The 22017-nt window shown below is 35.3% G+C and overlaps 1 protein-coding gene and 1 long non-coding RNA gene across 6 annotated transcripts in view; one reads left to right on the top strand and one right to left on the bottom strand.

Moving 5' to 3' along the window:
* LOC118905647 overlaps window positions 1-22017 on the bottom strand; it is a 67497-nt gene that overhangs the window by 5457 nt on the left and 40023 nt on the right. The gene's annotated exons all lie outside the window — the stretch shown is intronic.
* Window positions 1-22017, top strand: part of PAPOLG (poly(A) polymerase gamma) — a 35968-nt gene that overhangs the window by 2186 nt on the left and 11765 nt on the right. For 3 of the 5 annotated variants that reach the window (XR_005022300.1, XM_036872342.1, XM_036872343.1), the window contains exons 2-14: window positions 66-227; window positions 1716-1782; window positions 6422-6503; window positions 6731-6840; window positions 8050-8103; window positions 9968-10079; window positions 12828-12917; window positions 16068-16206; window positions 16861-16933; window positions 17728-17848; window positions 18197-18281; window positions 18672-18725; window positions 21841-21960. Coding sequence is in view for 4 of the 5 variants with exons in the window: in XM_036872342.1 (XP_036728237.1) it covers window positions 66-227; window positions 1716-1782; window positions 6422-6503; window positions 6731-6840; window positions 8050-8103; window positions 9968-10079; window positions 12828-12917; window positions 16068-16206; window positions 16861-16933; window positions 17728-17848; window positions 18197-18281; window positions 18672-18725; window positions 21841-21960 (1269 nt within the window). In the remaining variant the exon portion in view is untranslated. Of the gene's footprint in view, window positions 1-65; window positions 228-1615; window positions 1625-1715; window positions 1783-6421; window positions 6504-6730; window positions 6841-8049; window positions 8104-9967; window positions 10080-12827; window positions 12918-16067; window positions 16207-16860; window positions 16934-17727; window positions 17851-18196; window positions 18282-18671; window positions 18726-21840; window positions 21961-22017 lie in introns of those variants that run through there. The other 2 variants (XM_036872344.1, XM_036872345.1) reach the window with 2 other exon arrangements.

The following is a 22017-nucleotide window of genomic DNA, read 5'->3' as shown; positions in this document are numbered from 1 at the left end:
AGAGATTTAATGTATCAGTATATCATACTTTAAATTTTTTCTGCTGTTTCATTTTTCTTGAACAGAAACACCATGCTGGACAGCCAGCGTCAACAAAAGCATTATGGAATCACCTCTCCAATTAGCTTGGCATGTCCGAAAGAAATTGATCATATTTACACACAGAAATTAATTGATGCCATGAAACCATTTGGAGTGTTTGAAGATGAGGAAGAATTGAACCACAGGTATGTCACTTAAAAATGCAAAATATTTATAGTACATTCTTTAATCATTAATTCTATGAACATATATCAAGTACCAATTATGTCCCTGCCTAGGGATATAAAAATGACAAAATGAAGAGAAAACTTGGCCCTCCTGGAGTTTATATTTTAGTTGAAGGTTAGAGGAGGAAACTAACAATTAGCCAAGTAAGTAAAATAAATACAGTGTTACACATGACAAGTGCTGCTGAGAAGAATGAAGCTGGGAGAGGAGGTTGTCAGGGAAGGCCTCATTGATATTTGAGGGAAATTTTAAAGGTGAGGGAGGAGCTTTGTGGGTATGAGGGAAGAGCATTCTATGTAGAAGGCTTGAGGTGGGAGTGTACCTGGTATATTTAAGAAATAGACAGCAGGGTAGCCTAGGTATGTGAAGTAGAGTGAATAAGAAGGGGAATGTGGGCTTAAAGTAAATGAGGTGGGAAGGAGCTTGGAAGGAAAGGTCACTTAGGACCTTGAAAGCCATTTATAATGGTTTTGGCTTTTACTCTGAGTGAGATGGGAAGCTGTTAGGATTTTGAGCAAAAGATTGACATGATTTACTCATGTTTAACATAGTCACTCTGGCTGCTTTACCGAGCATAGTCTGAAGGGGGGTCAAAGGCAGAAGCAGGGAAACTAGTTAAGGAGGCTATTATAATAACCCAAGGAAAAACATGATGGTGGCCAGAACTAGGGATGGCAGTGGAAGTGATAAGAAGTAGTAGAATTCTGGATGTATTTTAAAAGTAGGGTGGTTTAATGACTGTGGAATGTGAGGGGGTGGGAGGGGAGGGGTCAAGGGCGATGCCAAGATTTTTGGTCTCAGCATCTCGAAGGATGGGATTCCATTACCTGGGGAAGGCTGAAGGAGAAGCAGGTTCGGACAGATCAGGAATTCAGTTTTTCATGTGTTATCTTTGAATGCCTAACTCTTCTATCTTTCTTTTTTTTTTTTAAATCTGGATTTGGATATGCATTGGTTGCAAGTTTGTTTTAATATCAAATTGCTTTTATTAAGTAAATTTTATAAAAATTAGCCAATAAATTATTACCTGTTTTATTATCCAAAAACTCATAACTGTCAGTGAGAGAATGCTAACCTCTATTATCACCACACTGAATTGATTTTATTCCATAGTAAGGCCAAGAAAGTTGACAGTTCAGTTGGCCTCTGCAGCTTTATTGAAGGTAATTTTGATTTTTTTATTAGGCTTTTTGAATTTTGAAAATAGCTCAAAGACCAAAATACTGTCATCACATTTATCGTCTCTTTGGAACTCTTAGGAACCTAAGAATGCCAAAGAGATGTGCCATGTGTCAACAGATGTGATAGCATTAGCACGTGTATAATATGCTTTTACTCTAGCACCAACACAAAGGTACTGCCTATATGTTTAATTACTTTTTAAAATACTGTTTGTTTTTGGTGTTTGTTTGTTTTCATCTAAAGCATGTTATTTTTTATTATAGGCTGGTTGTTCTTGGTAAACTGAACAATTTAGTAAAGGAATGGATTTCTGAGGTCAGTGAGAGTAAGGTAAGACTCTAAACCAAATTGAATTCATAGTTTCATTATGTCCTGGTAGTAAGATGCAGAGTTGAGAATAATCAGAAATACATTAAAACTTTTTAGTATACTTGGAAATGAATTGGTATAGATATTGAGTCCTAAATAAGTGAGGATTTACCCCAGAGGTAGCCAGTGTCTGACTGCAATTCCACATAAATGTCTTGCTTGACTCACGTGTAGTAGATCAAAATTTAAATACTGAGATTTTACTTTAAAAGCCAGATTGCAGACTTATTGTGAAATACCAGGTCTGGCAGCACTGGGCCTTCTTTTGTGCAAGGCAGGAAGAGGCTTGAATGGAATTGGGCTCCTCCCCTTCGGTGCTTCATGGTCCCCATCACTCCCTGCTCTCTCTGACACAGCAACTGTCATTTATCAGTTTCTGTGTTTCTTATGTGTATACTTTTGTCATTTGCATACCTGCCTGGCCCATGAGACATAGGAGTTTGCAAACCCTAATTTATACTTACACAACTTTTTCCCCCCTCTGGTAGCTTAACTATTTTTCTTCTAAAATCGATTACATTTTTCTTGCTTTCTTAGAGTATTTTGAGTATAATTGAATTCTCATTTGTCAGGGAATCATCACTATGAATATTATTTTACTGGCTATAGTAAAATGAGGTAGGGCATGTTCAACTGGGTAATACTATTTGCCCCTTCACTAAGTGGCTCAAACTGTTGTATTTTAAATTTTAGGGTTTTTTTTGTTTTTTTTTTTAACCGTTTTCCCATCTCTTAACAGCATTCAGCTGAAAGTTAATGGCTCACAGCAGTAGTGTCTCTCTGTCAAATCCCTTTCTGCCCATTAATCTGCATCAGTTTAGAAATTAGATAAACACCTGTTAGAATTCTTTCTTTTACAACTTTTATTATTTCCTTCTGTACTTATGATACATATATAAAATTGGTTCTTTTAAAAAATGGGCTCTGAATAAGGTTATGAGGGACTGTGCTAATCTACAGTCATTGAGTTTAAATAAATGGTCTTTACGCTGTTTACTTTTGCTGCCAGATGACTGTCTGGCTCATTTCTGAGCTCACAGCAGGGTTATCAATAGTAGAGGTTTTCAGTTAGGTTGAATTCTGAGCAGGTGAAATGCTAGTCATGAGTAATAATAAAAAAAAAAATTCATGCTTGTTTCTCTGCTACTAGCTGATCAACTCCTTAAGAAATAAACCTGTCTTATTCACCTGTGCAACCTCAGGACAGAGCTCAGGCATTGAATAAATGTCAGCCCATAATTGCTATGGGTATGCAAACCAGATACACAACTTGCTAGAATTATTTTAAAATCAGAGTATCAAGCTTTTTGACTTCTTGTGTGGTCTTTATGTCAGCTGATGTGGTTGTGCTGAGGTCTTTGCTCCCATCCGTATTCTAGGCTACATCAAGGGAAGTCAAGTGTTAAACTATTCACAAAAGAGGCTAGATTACTTTATTGAGAGATACACCTAACTGATTTTCTTACTGTGTGGTTTTTGCACCTAAAAGAAAATCCAGTAGAATCTGTTCCAAGGTCAAAAGGTTTTTTTGTTTTTAATTATTTAAATTGCTTTTTCCCTCATTTCATTCACATCAGTGCTTTAATCTGCAAAGACCAGCAGCTGGTTTCCATTTAATTTCTAGGCATAAAACCATTGTTAAAAATTTGAGGCTTTGCCACTATTTGGCATTTTTTAAGCAAAGAAAATAAAATATCTAATCATTTTAAAAATTTTAATTGGTTTTAACATCGTTATTTGCATAGATAAGGTGATTGGTCTTTTTTTATATCATTATAATTCCCTTTCATTTATGCATATTTTACTTTGAAAAATATCTGAAGGATTTGAGTTAGATCAAAGATCATTTTAATATTCTACACACAGTTGGAATATTTAAAGTTTAAACAGTCCAGAACTCCAAGTCAGATCATTTTAGTTAAATACTGTGGTTTGTGGGGAAAATACTCTGTGATTCAGTTTATCACTTTCTCATAAATCAAGAAGAAATCATGCCTTTCAAAGTAGGAAGGTAAACTAAAAGGGGCTTCTCTATCCTTTTGATTCATGTTAGTCATCAATAATTTTATTAACTCTTTCTAGCTATTATTTGTGGTACTCTTGAAACATGTCCGTTAAACAGAGAAAATAAACATAATGTCCTGTTATGCAGATACTTATAGTCAATTTCATTAGCAGATATTACTCTTTGGAACTTGGACTGGGCATTTTGGGGAAGTAGAAGTAGTAGACATAGTTCTCACCTTCAAGGAATTCAAATATAGTTGAAGAGATGGAACTAACATACACAGAATAAAAAAAGTCAATAAATGTAGTATAAAAGTGGTTAAAGATAATAACAGTAGAGGAGCACAGGAGGAAAAAAGAGCTTGTTACGAGGTGGATAATCAAAGAAAGCTTCATGAGGGAGGTGGAACTTGAAGTGATCTTTGAAAATTAGATGGTATTGAGATACCCAGAGAGGATGGCAAGCATTTGAGAGAAGGAAAATGGCAAGTGCAATGGAAAGGAGACTAGGTTATGTAACATGTTGGCAGTTGGAGCGACAGAAGGGAATATCAGGAGACAAGGCAAGAAAGATCCTTAAGAGCATACTGTGGAAGTCCTTGGGATCCAAGGATCAGTATCCGTAGAAGAATGCATTGGCAAGTTTTGAGCAGAAGAGTTATGTAATAGAGTTAATTTAAGAACACCAGCCAGTGAATTTTTAACAAAATGGAGTAAGAAATAAAGACTGATGGCAAGAGGGTAACTTACGATACTGTTAAATAGCACAGAATGGGAGTGGGTGGGGAGAAAGTGACATGTGAGGGATATAACCTAAGAATTGGTAAGCCAGGAAGAATAATAATGACTTATAGGTATGGGCAGTAAGGAAAATAAGGAACAAAAACAGAGAACTCAGGAGGTATACCTGGTTTATCATAGGAAGAATTTTTTGCTAGGTTTCAGGCAAGGATATTGAAGTGGATCAGAAAGTCTGAGTGAAAATATCTGATGGGCAGTTAGAATTGGCTCTAGAGAGAGGTGAAAAGTAGCGTAATTCTGGTACAACCAAAAATATGTTAATTAAAGTTGTTAGATTAGCTCTCATAAGGAGATCATGTCAAGAATTACTCCACTTTCTTGCAGAAATATTACAGAGCTAGAATCAATAAGTTAAGCATATCTGTCACAAAAACTAAAGGGGAGATGGTATTAGTCAAGAGTATGATAACTGTAGAGAGCTGAAAGTGCATTAATTTGGTAGTTGCAAGTTCCTTGGTGACTATTAAGAGTGATGGAGCCAAATCAGGTAATTTGGGGGGACAGGTAGGGTCAAGTGATAAAAAAATGTTTTTCTTAAGATAGAGATGTGTGCATGTATACTGGACACAAATTTGTCTTGTCTTTCCTCTGGGAATACCTTCATTACTTCAGCTGCAATCAAAAAAGCTCTGAAGTACTTTTACAAATGTCAGCTCACCAAACTTGACAAATGTAGTACGTATCAGTAGCATTTAGGCAATTTTTTAAAATTGAGGTATAGTTTATTTACAATATTATGTAAATTTCAGGTGTACAACATAGTGATTCTCAATTTTTAAAGGTTATATACTCCACTTATAGTTATTATAAAATATTGGCTATATTCCCTGTGCTATACAATATATCCTTGTAGCTTATTTATTTTATACATAGTAGTTTGTACCTCTTAATTCCCTACCCCTATCATGTCCCTCTCCCTTTCCCTCTCCCCACTAGTGACCACTAGTTAGTTCTCTGTATTTGTGAGTCTGTTTCTTTTTTGTTATAGTCACTAGTTTGTTTTATTTTTTAGATTCTACATGTCAGTGATATCATACAGTGTTTGTCTTTCTCTGTCTGACTTATTTCACTAAGCATAATACCCTCGAAGTCCATCCACGTTGTTGCAAACGGCAAAATCTTATTCTTTTTTATGGCTAATATTCCATTCTGTATATATACCGCATCTTTATCCATTCATCTGTTGATGGACACTTAGTTTGCTTCCGTGTCTTGGCTATTGTAAGTAATGCTGCTATGAACATTAGGGTGCATATCTCTTTTCAAATTAATGTTTTCATTTTCTTTGGCTATATACCCAGGAGTGTAATTGCTGGATCATGTGGTAGTTATTTTTTTTTTAATTATTTATTTATTATTTGGTTGTGCCTGGTCTTAGTTGCTGCAGGTGTGCCCCTTAGCTGCGGCTCAAAGGCTCCTTAATTGTGGCTCGCTGGCTCCCTAGTTGCGACGCATGGGCTTCTTAGTTGCGGCATGCAAACTCTTAGTTGCGGCATGCATGTGGGATCTAGTTCCCTGACCAGGGATCAAACCCGGGCCCCCTGCATTGGGAGTGTGGAGTCTTAACCACTGCGCCACCAGGGAAGTCCCTGGTAGTTCTGTTTTTAGTTTTTTTTAGGAACCTTACTACTGTTTTCTACAGTGGTTGCACCAATATACATTCCCACCAATAGTCTACAAAGGTTCCTTTTTCTCCACATCCTCGTCAACATGTATTAGAGCATTTAGACAATTTTAATGCTAAATAATTTGAACAATTGAATGCCTTAAAATTTTTTTTATTTTATTTTAGAATCTCCCACCTTCTGTTGTGGCTACTGTTGGTGGAAAAATTTTCACCTTTGGCTCCTATAGGCTTGGAGTACACACCAAAGGTAATTGCTTTTCTATGTTTTACTGATAAGAACTTTCGATAACAAACTTACTTGTCGTTCATAATTAGAAAATACAGAGGAAAAAATTCCCATTATCTCACTACTAGAGTACTATATTATTTCCTATATTCATCTTACATAGTTTCTTCTGTACATATGTTTGTGTATACAAAAATGTAATACATATTCAATATACTGTTCTTGATAATAAATACTTTGATTTGCAGGAGCTGACATTGATGCACTTTGTGTTGCTCCAAGACATGTGGAGAGATCTGATTTTTTTCAGTCTTTTTTTGAAAAATTGAAACATCAAGATGGCATTAGAAACTTAAGAGTAAGTATCCTCTCGTATTTAATAATTTGAATTTGTTAACAGATAACTGCAAAAGCTAGGGCTTATGATGGTTGACGTATTTCTTAAGAAGTTGCTGTATCTTGTTAAAATAACAGTAATGACTAAAAACATGGGCTTTTTAGTTATACACACCTGCGTTAAATCTAGAATCTACCACATACTAGCTCGTGGATTTTGGTCAAGTTACCTATTCTCTCTGAGTCTCAGTTTCCTTAGCTATCAAATGAAGATCTAGTGATAACATTCTTATAAAGTTTTTTTTGGAGGATTGATGAGATAATTTACATAAATCATTTACTATAATATCTGATAAATGGTTGGTGCACAGCAAATGGTGGCTCATTATGTATAATGTTCAACTAGTAACTCTTTATGTGTGTATATCTAGCCATTCATTCAGCAAATAAAATTTCAGCACCAATGATTCATCAGATACTGGCCTTAGTCCCACAAATACAAGAGCGAACAAGATAGTTTATGTGAGGGAGGGACTGGGGGTACTAAACAAACAGGTAGTTTTAATGCAATCTCAAGTGCTTGGATAAGGTGAAGCTCAGAGAATTTGTGTTATTTGGGTGTCTGGGAATGGAGAAGGAGGTTAAGAATTTGTTAGGTTGGGGAATTCCCTGGTGGTCCAGTGATTAGGATGCCAAGCTACCAGTGCAGGGGGCGAGGGTTTCATCCCTGGTCGGAGAACTAAGATCCACACATGGCAGTGGGGCCAAAAAATTTACAAAAAAGAAAAAAAAATTGTTAGGTTGGGGGATTAAAGAAGGCTCAGAGAAACGTTTCTACTAAATCCAAATGATAAAGATTTTTTTTGATAGATTAGTCATGGGATCTGATATTTTAATATCTAACACTAGTGCTTTTTGTAAATAATCAGTTTTCAGCTAAGTTCAACAAATAGTAAATACCCAGATGATAGCAGTTCTGCCTGCCAGTTTCTGATGAATAGTTTTAGAAGGATAATATGTTAGGTAACTACTGTCATGGACATTTTGCGTATCTTAAACAACACAGTCACAAAGTAGAAGTGCTTGCATAGCTAGAATGAGAAACTAAGAAAATTTTCACTTTTCCTACTGAGTTAAATAAAAATTGGGAGAAAAAGTATTCATGTTATTGGCATTTGGGAAGGATAAAGGATTACACCTTATTTGTTATAATTGTTTTCTTTTTTTGTAGGCTGTAGAAGATGCCTTTGTTCCTGTTATAAAATTTGAATTTGATGGAATTGAAGTAAGTGTTAAATATTTTTCTGACTTTACAATTGAACTATTTAACCTATATGGGTTTGTTTGTTTTATAGTTTAAAAATCAGACTTATATAGGCACGAATTTTAAGGAATCAAATAGTCTAGTCATGGTGAGTCCTTCCTCACCATGGGAAAGGAACCAACCTCCATCCCTACCCCCAAGATGTTTATACACATCCTTCTCATTCCCATAATCTCCTAAAATAATTATATTATTATAGTTTTAGTTGGAGCAGTATTCAGTGTTTATATTATTATGGTCTTATAAATAATGTTCAAAACTGGGCACAAAATGTACTAGGTTACCGTTCTTTGCTGTGTGGCTTTTGTTTTCTTGGGAGTTAATGTTTTGTGTTTTATTTGCTTGATGTTTATACTTTGACTAATTCAAATTCAGTCTCTCCTAGTTGTCTAAATCTCCACTAAATAGATTTGGATTTCTCAGGTGTCCTGTCATTATTGTCTTGAAAAAAATCTCACTGATTCTTCTCACTTCTTCTAATCCACACTGATTGTTCTCCATGACTGATATACAGCTGTCATTCTGACACCTTTCTTCTCTCATCCTGGGATTTCCTTTTGCTTCTCTCTTGAGTTTTCTTCTTTCTTGACTTACTTTCATTTTAGTGGCACTCATCCACCAGCTTCCTGAAAAAGAGCACATATTTTTGAGATCTTGAATGTTTACAAATATCTTTATTTTGTTCTCACACCAAATTGATAGTTTGGCTAAGCATAGACTTCTAGGTGGGAAATAATGTTTCTCAGAATTTTGAAGGCCTTGCCTCATTGTCTTCTAGCTTCCATACTCTGTTGAGGAGCGTGAGGCCAATTTGATTACTCATCGTTTGTATGTGACCTATTTTGTCTTTTTGGCCACTTGTGTGATTTTCTTTTCTTCTTTTTTCCCTGGTCTTCATAGTTGTAAAATTCATGGTAATACACTTTGTTTTGGTATGTGTCTTTTCAACCAAATGTGCTAAGGCACTCAAGTAGTTCTTTCAATTTGGAAATACCTGTCCTTCAGTTCTTGGAAATTGCATTGAATTCAATTGTGTTGCCCGCCTTTGTTTTCTGTCCTCTTTCTGGAACTCCTAACATTTGTATGTTGGACCCCCAGGACTGCCGTGTTTTTTTTTGGTTTTTTTTTTTTTTTTTTTTACTTCTTCTTTCCCACTTATAACTACATCTTCATATTTTTGTTCTGCTTTTTTGGGGTTTTCTCACCTTCTAAATGTTCTCTTGTTTTCCATTTCTGCCATCATATTTTTAATTTCTAAGAATACTTTTTTATTCTCTAAATGTTCCTTTTTAAGAACTTATTTACAGCCTCCTGTCCTTATTTCCCAGATATAATATGTTTTATCTCTGCTTCCTTAGATCTGCTGAGTCTGTTACCATTTGTCCATCTGCTTTCCACATTTCATGGTTTTTACTGTTGTCTCCTTCTGTTCTCTTTGACTTAGTGGGTTATGCCTTTAAAAACAAAATAAAACTAAAACAAAAAAACAAAACAAAATTTTGCTGGTATTTTAGTGGGGTTCCAAGAGGGAGTGAATGTAAATGTGTTGGATCTGCCATCTTTATCTAGAAATTCACTTAGAAGGTTTTGATTTTTTTTAATGATTGGCAAAATTAAAATGCTTTCCCTTAATTTGAAAATTATTCTCCTAAAACTTTGCAGTGATTTTCCAATGTGATATTACCTGCATAGGCCTTTGGAAGTTTTGGTAGAACTTCCCAAACTAATAGAACTTTTTACATTTTTGAGGTGGGAAGGGGGGAGAATGGACTGAAAGGAGAAAAAGTAATATTTCTCTCTCTCTTTTTTTTTCATCTTTCCAAAGATTGATCTAGTCTTTGCAAGACTGGCAATACAAACCATATCAGATAATTTAGATCTAAGAGACGACTCTCGACTGAGAAGCCTTGATATAAGGTGTATTCGCAGCCTAAATGGTAAGCTTCTAAAGAGAAATCTTAGATACCTGCTTGAAAACAATTAGACAAATAGAGATCTTTTTGCAAAACTATTAATAGACTTTTTAAGAATTAGACAGACTCGGTTAAAAATGATGTAATTTTCTTTATACAAGTAATCTGATCACATTTAAGCATCTTAAAACACAAATTTACTTGAAATGTTTATGTTTATAGCAGTGGTCCTCAAACTTATTGGTCTCAGTACCCTTTTATACTGTAAACATTTTTTGGACCACCCCCCCCCAAGATCTTCTGTTTATGTGAATTATATTTATCAATTTATCATATTAGAAATAAAAACTGAGAAATTTTTAAGGTGTTTAACTATTAGTTCATTTTAAAATAACAATAGTAAACCCATTATAAGTGAATATAAATATATTTTTGTGTGAGAATGGCTTTTTTATTTTTTTGCATTTTTGCAACTCTTTAATATTTGACTTAATAGAACACAGCTAGATTCTCATATCTGCTTTTGCAGTCAATCTCTTGTAAAATTTTGTTTTGATTGAAGTATAGGAAGAAAATCTGGCCTCTTAAAGGTACGTAATTGGAAAAGGAAGGAGTATTTTCATAACCTTTTTAGATAATTGTGGGTATTCTTTAATACTACACCAAAACTTGACTGATGACAATTTCCTTTTTTTTTTTTTTTTTTTTTTAAATAATCTTTCTGGTGGAAGCCTCTTTTTTTAAATTTATTTATTTATTTATTTTTCTTTTTAAATTTTATTTATTTTATTTTTTGCTGTGTTGGGTCTTCATTGCTGCACGCGGGCTTTCCTCTGGTTGCGGCGAGCAGGGGCTACTCTTCATTGCGGTGCATGGGCTTCTTATTGCGGTGTCTTCTCTTGTTGCAGAGCACAGGCTCTAGGCGCGGGAGCTTCAGTAGTTGTGGCACACGGGCTCAGTAGTTGTGGCTCACAGGCTCTAGAGCACAGGCTCAGTAGTGGTGCACAGGTTTAGTTGCTCCGCGGCATGTGGGATCTTCCAGGACCAGGGCTCGAACCCGTGTCCCCTGCATTGGCAGGTGGATTCTTAAGCACTCCGCCACCAGGGAAGCCCAATTTCCTTTTTCTTTTCAACAGCTTTATTGAGGAGTAATTTCACACCATAAAATCCATCCTTTTTAGGTGTACGATTCAGTAGTCTTAGTATATTCACAGAGTTGTGCACCACAATCCGATTTTAGAACATTTTCGTCATTCTCAAATGATCCCTCATACCCATTTGCAGTCATTCCTTTTTCTAACCTCCCAATCCTAGGCAACCACTAATCTACTTTCTATCTCTATAGATTTGCCATTTCATACAAATGGGATCATATAATATGTGGTCTTTTGTGTCTGGCTTTTTTCACTTAGCATAATGTTTGTGAGGTTTATCCACGTTTGTAGCATATATCAGTAGTTTGTTCCTTTTTTTGCTGAATAAAAGTGATCTTTTTAAAGTGTTAATTAGAATATCAAACCTAAAACTGTATTAGTTAACTTTTTGTACTCTGTTGCATTAAAATCTATTGGTCTGTCTTATTCTTTGAATGGATCTTTTACCCATGCATGATTTTGTCCTATCATGCCTTAGTCATTTCGAAAATACTGGCTCACAAAGTTATTTGGATTGTCTAAATGTTAACACACATTTCATTATAAAATAATTTTTTAAAAATCACATTCATTAATGTCACCACCAATCTCATTAGAAAAGTCTGAGTCTTGGAAAGCTGTCAAGCTCACACTAGCAGATACCAGTTGTCCAAAATTCTAATTTTTACTTGAAACTTCAAGTTTTATTATTGGCAACAAATTTTGTCATTTGTTTTCCTAGAAGTGAGGGGCTCACTTTGTTCATTTTTTAGGAAATGTCTGCTAAATACCCAAGTATGAATAACTGTAGTTGTCTTGTCAATCATTCTTTCAAGTAAAACTGGTGTTCCTTGAAAAAAACAGATAGTTCAGCTTACCTTGAACATGTTCAAACATCACACACGTTCCTTTCCTGTTTTCTAACTGCAAATTTGTGGTGAAGATAATATTGTCTACTATTTCAGTTTGTTGCGATGGCTTTGATTCACTGCTAAGACACCAGCAATTTTACCCACCACTGGTTTGGCACCATGAGTGCAAATGTTAACACAGTGAAACAGGCAAAGAAAGCATTAATATTATAGAAATAGATTTGACCTAATAGATTCCCAGGAGTCCACTGACCACACTTTGAGAACCACTGGTTTATATTGGGTTGGCCAAAAAGTTCATTCAGGTTTTTCCATAAACTGTTATGGAAAAACCCAGATGAATTTTTTGGCCAACCCAATATTTTGTTTAACTTAATCATTGCATTTTGCTGTATTTCCAGAGTGCAACAGTAAATCACTGTATTTGTGGATAAGGTTTGCATTAAAGCAATAACAGTTTTATAAGTTGGAGGCATTTGATTAACAGTAAAGCCAAAGGTGGAAAAAAGCTAAAAAGATATTCAGACTCATCTCTTATTTTAATATTGGATTGTATAACCCATGTGCTTTTTAATTCTTTATAAGCAAAGTGATTTCTCTTATATAAGGGCTACATTTAAAGTACATAATTTAAAGTACATAAAGAAATTAAACCTCATATTTTAGTATCTTTGATATTTTTAGCATTTGAGAGTCAAAGTTAGAAGGACATTTGAATTAACTGGAATTTGTTGCATAATGAAAAATGAATGCTTTATGTTTTTCAGGGTGTAGAGTTACTGATGAAATTTTGCATTTAGTGCCAAATAAAGAAACTTTCAGACTCACCCTAAGAGCAGTCAAACTATGGGCAAAACGTAAGTATCCCAAGTCTTTTATTTTACGTTTGCATTATAAAATTATAATTTTCAGTTGCTCATGGTAGAAGCACATATGGGAATTCCTGAACCTGTTGGTACCTTGGGGGATTGAGGTGCAGTAAGCTTTGGAGAAGCTGTTTCTTTTTCAGGTGTGATGCTTACCAGTGCTCTGACGTGTGACTCTACCTTCTTCTCCCAGGGGTGAAAACTAAAAGCCCCTGACTTTACATCTTGGGGTACAGCCAGGGAGTCAGAATGAGTTAGAACTTGAAGAGTAAAACCCTTACTCATGTTCGAGCTCTCTATAGACAGGACCATCTTATCATCTCTGTCTCCCCATTACCAGCAGAGAGGCTGGTGTATAGCAGGTGTTCAGTAAATTTATTAAATGAAGAACCTACTGTGATAGTTTTAACCTTTTGTTTTTACCTTTCAACACTCTTCTAATAAAGCCTTGAACTGTACTAGTTTATATATATAGGATGTGGTTCATAAAAGACCCAGCCCTGAGCTGGCACAGCACATTTTGTATTATTTGTAACTACATTTAAGCTGTGCTGCACTTCTGGCATCAGGTTTTACAGTCTAAAACAGTGCTTTCCAATCAAACCTTCTGTGATGATGGAAGTATTTCATATCTGTGCTGTCCAATACAGTAACCATATGGCTGTTGAGCACTTGAAATGTGCACCTGAGGAACTGAACTTAAATTTTATTTAATTTTAATTAAATTTAAAATTAAATAATATCTAAAAGAAGTGAAAACATAGGTCCTCACAAAAACTTTTACACAGATGTTCATAGCATTATTAATAATGTCAAAGTGGAAACGACCACAAAATGTGGTATATTCATAATGTGGAATATTATATGGCAGTTAAAAGGAGTGAAATATTGATACATGTTACAACATAGATGAACATTGAAACCATTATGTTAAGTGAAAGAAGCCAGTCTGCGTATTGTATAATTCCATTTATGTGAAATGTTCAGAGTAGGCATATCTATAGAGGTAGAAAGTGGATTAGTGGTTGCCTAGGTCTGGGAAGACTTGGGGGAAATAAGAGGTGTGTGACTGTTAAAGTTTTCTTTTTGGGGTGATGAAAATGTTCCAGAGTTGATTAAAGTAATGATTACACAACTCCGTGAATAGAATAAAAACCATTGAATTTTATACTTAATCGATGAATCTTATGGTATGTGAATGATAGCTCAATAAAGCTGTTACCAAAAAAATAATATATATAGGCACATGTGACTTGTGGCTACCATATAGGACAGTACACATCTAAAAAGACCTTAAGCAAGTAGAATTTGTCCTTGGGCTCAATTACATTGTGTAGGCAGGGTAAAGTAATCTGCAGTAAAGGGGTATCATGAACAATTTGTTTTTCCTTATAAATACCATGTTTTGTCAATTATTAGATGCATGTTTTTCACATTTAACATAACTGAAATGATATTTTGTATTTTTTTCTCTTGCTTAATGGGACATAAAATCATCTATATTATATAATAACTGAGGACATCTTAGTTTTGATGAAATATGGTAATGCTTCTTTATAGATTGCTATAAGAAACAATCATTCAAAAAAAAGAAACAATCATTCAAGAAAATGAGTAATATCAATGGTTTATTGTACTTTATGGAGAGGTATACAAATTTTTGCACAATACAGAAGTCAGTCCCCAGCTTTACAGTTGAATTTTTAAATGCCCAAGAACATGATTAGGGTAGTGTCCCCCCTTATCCGCCATTTTGCTTTCTGCAGTTTCAATTACCTGCAGTCAACTGTAGTCTGAAAATATTAAATGGAAAATTTCAGAAATAAACAATTCATAAATTTTAAATTGCATGCTGTTCTGAGTAGTGTGTGTGATGAAATCTCTCGCTGTCCTGCCCGGGACAGGGATGGTATTGCAGTACTTGTGTTCCAGTAACCCTTATTTAACTTATTAATGGGCCCAAAGTGCAAGAGTAGTGATGCAGGCAAGTTGGATTTGCCAAAGAGAAGCCTGTAAAGTGCTTCCTTTAAGTGAAAAGGTGAAAGTTATCAACTTAAGGAAAGAAAAAAACCATGCGTTGAGGTTGCTAAGATCTACATAAGAACGAATCTTCTATCATGAAGTTGTAAAGGAAGAAAAAGAAATTCGTGCTAGTTTTGCTGTCTCACCTCTGTGAAACGGCGGAAGTTGTGGCCACGGGACTTCCCTGGTGGCGCAGTGGTCAAGAATCCGCCTGCCAATGCAGGGGACACAGGTTCAAGCCCTGATCCAGGAAGATCCCACATGCCGCAGAGCAACTAAGCCCATGTGCCACAACTACTGAGCCTGCGTGCCACAACTACTGAAGCCCGCGCGCCTAGAGCCCATGCTCTGCAACAAGAGAAGCCACCGCAATGAAGAGTAGCCCCCACTCACCGCAACTAGAGAAAGCCCCAAAGACCTGACGCGGCCAAAAATAAATTAATTAATTAATTAATTAATTTTTAAAACGTTACGACCACAGTTAGTGATAAGTACTCAGTTAAGATGGAAAGGGCATTAAATTTGTACAATAAGATATTTTGAGACAAAAAGAGGCCATATTCACATAACTTTTATTATAGTATACTGTTATAATTGTTCTATTTTTATAATTGTTGTTAATTTCTTACTGTGCCTAATTTATAAATTAAACTTTATCATAAATATCATTACCATCTCGTGTTTCAGGCATCCACTGGAGGTCTTGGAAGGTTTCCCCCACAGATAAGGGGGAACTAGTGTACTGTTGAAAAGTTTTTCTTCCCTACTTGTGGACCCTCCGAATATCTTTCCTCCTCCCTTTCATTTCTCTCTCAACCACAGATATTGAAAGGTGGGAAATTCCAATGTCATATCAGTAGAGCCCAGTTGGACAGTCAGAACTGAGGCAAGGAACTGAGATGTCTGTATTGGAGGGCAAAGTAGGGGGTAAGATGAGCAGCTTAGGGTTTACTGATAAGAATGTGAGCCTAACACGAAGGTCTGTTTGTTGATTTTAATGTTTCTATGAGGGGGAAGAGTTTTAAGCAAATCTTAGGAGGGAAGTTACACTGTTCCTTACACTTGAATGTCATGGATAGTAGGTCCTAACAATAATTAACAACTGTATTAATTTTCTAGGACGTGGTATTTATTCCAACATGTTGGGATTCCTTGGTGGTGTCTCCTGGGCAATGCTAGTTGCAAGAACTTGCCAATTATATCCAAATGCAGCAGCTTCTACTTTAGTTCATAAGTTCTTCTTAGTTTTTTCCAAGTGGTAAGTATTCATATGCATATTTTCACTACTTACTAACCTCTGCCTATATGTAAATTTGTTTGCAAATTTAAGAGCTATGCTTACACCTTTTCTGTCGTCTTACATTCCTTTTTTTTTTTTTTTCCTTTTTTAAGTTAAATTTAAAAACATCAAATTTGAGGCAATGATGGGACCCCAGATGGTGTTTTCTTCTAGGGGGAACTGTAAATGTGGGCCTTTAGCTTATGAGAGTAGTCTTTGCCAATTACTAGCTATACAGAGGTTAAGATCTCCTCATATGTAAACTAAAGATGATAACCATAGCTGCTGCACACAATTTATTAGGAGTATTCTCAGTAAATGTTAGCTGTTGCTGTTATTAAATTATCAGAGTTAAGTCCATGAAAGCAAATGAGAAGGCAAGAAAAAATTCAGGTTTAAATTAGTTACAGCTAATGGGCAAAGTAGTATTTGCCCTTTCAGAGAACACTGCTTTAAAATAAGCAGCTTTTTCCTTTGTATACTCCCTTCCTTTGTCAGTTTCTTTTTTTTTTCAATACCAAATAACCAAAACATTTGCTATGTGAAAGTTGGAGCAGCATCTAATGATTTTAACATTTCATGTAGTTCCTGAAATGAGGTCTTATGTGAGTTTATTTGCCTATTTCATGTTAGGGAATGGCCAAATCCTGTGCTGCTAAAGCAACCAGAAGAAAGCAATTTGAATTTGCCAGTTTGGGATCCTCGGGTATGTGACTTATTACGGCATTTCATTAAAACCTTTTAGGAATAGGATGATTCTGTAAAGTGCAATCTAGTTAAGGATAATTCCTCTTGTTCCTGTTCATCTTCCTTCTGTGTAACTGTAGTCCTTTCCCTCCCTCTACTGTGTTTTTTTGGTGCAGATGATTTGTATCTCCAATGCTGATCCAAATGTTATGTCATTAAAAATCACCCATATAAGACTTGATGAGTGGGTATATCAACCAAGATGTTATAATCTATTGTTAAAAACTGTCTTATAAGTAATTAGTTACTAATAATAAAGTACTGAAGTATATAAAAGATGTACTTTGCAGTACAGTTTAAAGCAGATTCATGGTTCCAAGATAGCATAACTCTCACTCACCTTGCATTTTAATTTGCTTTTAGAGTGAGTACTCATTCCTCTGAGTAACCAAGGGGAAGTCATCTGTTGAATAGGTGCAGAAAGAGGATAGAGAACCATTGGACCAGATAATCCTTTTTGCACTTATGATATTGTATTTCCTTGGTTCTAAAAGACCACTGTTTATAAGCTGCACCATCCATTTAACAGCTTTTTGGAGGAGAAATAAACTTCTGCAGAGTTTTCTTTAACTCTGATTATCAGACACATCTGACTTCAGAAATAAATGAAGTTGGGGAGGGGAAATGTACTTCTTAGAACTGAGGAGATGTAGTATTAAATTTATATTTCATATTCTTCAGACTTTTGGGGAAATGAAGTGAGGACAACTGAAATAGGAGAATAGATCAATTATTCTGCTTCTAATTTCACAGGTAAATCCATCAGATAGGTATCATCTCATGCCCATAATCACCCCTGCCTACCCACAACAGAATTCTACGTATAATGTGTCCACATCAACTCGAACAGTAATGGTAGAAGAATTTAAACAAGGTAAACCTGTTAGCCCTATTACCCTTTACATGTTCCCACGAGTTTTTGATTGACAACAGTTTTATTCTCTATTGCAGTTATGCCTATTATTTCTAAAAGTTCTTTCAAATGTGTATTTTTTTAAGTACTTGGTTTTGCAAAATATATGATAATATGAAGGCCAAAAATAGAGCCACCCCAGTCTGGTTGAAATTGACTTTTATGTTCTAAGAAAGAGCATAATAAATCTACACTTTTTTTTACCCAGGGATTTGGTGGGGTTAGAATTTTGGGGGTAGGGTCACACAGGAGCTGATAATACGATGGTCAGTTTTCAAAATCACTGTCTGTCTGTCTCTCTTTCTTTAGGTCTTGCAGTCACAGATGAAATTCTTCAAGGGAAATCAGATTGGTCCAAACTCCTTGAGCCACCAAATTTTTTCCAAAAATATAGGTATGTGAAATTTTGCATTTTGTGTGTGTGTGTTTAAGGAAGAAGAATGTTAAACTTACAAAGTTAATACACGATAAGTGACGTCACTTATATTTTAAGTGAGGTAAAGAATAGGTTAGCAGAAACCCTAGGTGATGAGAAAGTCTCTGTATTCTAGTAGTGTCTAACCCAGTATTTGTGGGGTTTTGGGTTTAGTGAATTGTTTTTAATTACAAGGTCTAGAATTAATTTTGTGAAAATCAGAGCATGTTTTAATTTTCATAAATGTGTGCCTGTATTAGCTGTTTTGTTCATTGGGAGGGAGAAAGAAAAAGTAATGATGGAAAGTCAGACCCTAACAATGTTTCTCTGGCTTTTTTCCCCCTGATTATTGCTGAAAATTCTTCACAGACATTATATAGTATTGACTGCCAGTGCATCAACAGAAGAAAATCATCTAGAGTGGTAAGACATTTCAAGTTCTCTACTTACTGTGTGATGATAACATATTTATATGGTGCTTTATCATTTCTAAAACATTTTCTCTATTTTCAGAATTATTAAATCTTATTGATGACTGTTGTACTTGACCATGAAGCATCAGTGTTTAAGAAATGCCATCAAATTAATGTTTCAGAATTGGAAGTGACATGAGATAAGAATACATGTACAGATTTTTGCCTTTTGTCACTTCTCAGAGTCAGATTTAAGCAAAATTGTGAGGCAGTTTGAATGATTCTGATACCTAGCCTATTACCATATATATATATATATATATACACACACACACATACACACACACACACACACACACCTAGCCTATATATACACATATATGTATTTTGAAGTATAGTTGATTTACAGTATTATATTAATTTCAGGTGTACAGCATAATGATTCATTATTTTTGCAGATTATACCCCATTAAAAGTTATTACAAGATAATGGCTTTAATTCCCTGTGCTGTACAACATATCCTTGTTGCTTATCTATTTAATACATAGTTAAATCTGTTAATCCTGTACTCCTAATTTGTCCCTCCTCTTTTCCCTCTCCCTTTGGTAACCACTTGTTTGTTTTCTGTATCTGTGGGTTTGTTTCTGTTTTGCATATACATTCATTTGTATTATTTTTCAGATTCCACATATAAGTGATATAATATAATACAGTATTTGTCTTTCTCTGTCTGACTTATTTCACTAAGCATAGTATTCTCCAGGTCCATCCACATTGCTGCAAATGTCAGAATTTCATTCTTTTTACGGCTAAGTAGTATTCCATTTTGCACATACACCACAACTTTATCCATTCACCTGTTGATGGGCACTTCAGTTGCTTCCATGTTTTGGCTATTATAAACAGTGCTGCTGTGAACATTGGGGTGCGCGTATCTTTTTGAATTAGTGTTTTCATTTTTTCCAGATATATAGCCAGGGGTGGAATTACTGGATCATATGGTAGTTCTGTTTTTAGTTTTTTAAGGAACCTCCATACTGTTTTCCATAGTGGCTGTGCCCATTTACATTCCCCCCAACAGTGCACAAGGGTTCCCTTTTTTCCACATCTTCCCCAACATTTGTTATTTGTATACTTTTTGATGACATCCATTCTGATAGGTATGAGGTGACATCTCATTGTTGTTTTGATTTGCATTTCCCTGATGATTAGTGACTTTAAGCATCTTTTCATATGCCTGTTAGCCATCTGTATGTCTTCTTTTGAAAAACGTCTGTTCAGGTCTTCTGCCCATTTTTTGATTGGTTTGTTTGTTATTTTTGATATTGAGTTGTATGAGCCTATATATTCTTTTAATTTAGGAGATGGTGGCATGAAAGATTTCAGAATCTTAAGCTTCTGTCAACAGATAGGAGATATTTTTGGTCAAGGACTAGTACATTCTTTCTAGCGCATCTGAACTGATTCCTTCTGCCTCCATTGTATTGACTTCACTAGCTCCATCAGGCAGAAACTATTAGACCACCAAAGATGGTTGTGCTTTCCTCGGGTCTGATTTTTGGAAAAGGAAAACATGTTACTGTCCTGTTTTTGCTTCAAGGGTTTAATGCTTATTTCATTGACAATTAAAGAGACCTTGGGAATTCCCTGGTGATCCAGTGGTTAGGACTTTGTGCTTTCACTGCTGAGGGCACAGGTTCAAATCCCTGGTTGGCCAAAATGAATGAATGAATGAATGAACGAATGAACAAACAAACAAGAAAAAAAAAAAGAGACCCTGAAAAGAATCCTTTCACTAAACCATTATTTTATTTGTCTAGATTTGGGGTCAGAAAACTATGGTATAGTGCAAATCCAGTCTGCTACTTATTTTTATAAATAAAGTTTTATTGGAACACAGTCACACTCATTCATTTATGTATTGTCTGTGGCTTTTTTCCTGCTGCATGGCAGAGTTGAATAGTTGTGACAGAAACATATGGCCCACAAAGCCTAAGATATTTACTCTGGCCCTTTACTGAAAAAGTTTGCCAACATCTCATTTAGATAACACAGAGGAGTAACTCAGTGTTTTGTATATCTGCTGTTGAAGAACACATAATTACAATGTGTAAGCTTTTTCAAGCGTTTGAAAATGTGAAAATGTTCTTGTAGTTCTTTGTAATTCATAAAATCATTAATAAGTTAATAAGATAAGTAACAGTAGTCACATTTAAGTGAGGTAGAAAGTAAAGTTGCAGGTATCTGATGAAGTTTTTTTTTTTTTAATAAATTTATTTTATTTATTTTTGGCTGCGTTGGGTCTTCATTGCTGTGCACGGGCTTTCTCTAGTCGCGGCGAGTGGGGGCTACTCTTCACTGCGGTGCGTGGGCTTCTCATTGTGGTGGCTTCTTTTGTTGCAGAGTACAGGCTCTAGGCGCACTTGCTTCAGTAGTTGCAGCACGCGGGCTCAGCAGTTGTGGCTCGCAGGCTCTGGAGCACAGGCTCAGTAGTTGTGGTGCGCGGGCTTAGTTGCCCTGCGGCATGTGGGATCTTCCCAGACCAGGGATCGAACCAGTGTCCCCTGCATTGGCAGGCAGGTTCTTAACCACTGTGCCACCAGGGAAGTCCCTGATGAAACTTTCTATATTTTAGTAGTATCTGATCTGATTTTAGTGAATTCTTTTTAAAATTTAATATCTAGTATCAATTTTGTAAAGATTAGAGCATGTTTATTTCATGAATTAAGGGCTAGTTATTAGCTCTTTTTGTTAACATTATTTAAATATATGTTAGTCTTAGGGTTTAGGCATAATATTTGAAAGTAGAAAAAGATTTAGAACCAGGTGAACGGACAGTTTTTGTTCATGCTCCAATCATGACTATTTTATGGTCTTAAAAGGCAGGGTATTTTAGATCAGGAATGCATTAAATAGATCAGTTCTTCTTGAAAAAGAAAGGGGAGGAAACAAATTCACTAAGTAACTTGTCATTTACTTGAATGGTATTTTAAACAGAGTCCCTAAAATATTGGACTGAATTTTTTTAATGAACCCTGTAAAGCATCATAGCTAATATGCTGTTTGGTTTACTTGGATGTAGCTTCCACATTTAATATGGAAAAATCTTGTCGTTTTATTTTAGGGTTGGATTAGTAGAATCTAAAATACGTGTACTTGTTGGAAATTTGGAACGGAATGAATTTATAACTCTTGCCCATGTAAATCCCCAATCATTCCCAGGAAATAAGGAACATCATAAAGAGTAAGTTAATTATTTTTTAATATCATATTTTTTAAATAATGGTATCTGAAATATGCA

The sequence above is a fragment of the Balaenoptera musculus genome, chromosome 13 (genome assembly GCF_009873245.2).
Source record: "Balaenoptera musculus isolate JJ_BM4_2016_0621 chromosome 13, mBalMus1.pri.v3, whole genome shotgun sequence".
Taxonomy (NCBI): domain Eukaryota; kingdom Metazoa; phylum Chordata; class Mammalia; order Artiodactyla; family Balaenopteridae; genus Balaenoptera; species Balaenoptera musculus.
This window is presented reverse-complemented; position numbering and strand designations above follow the sequence as displayed.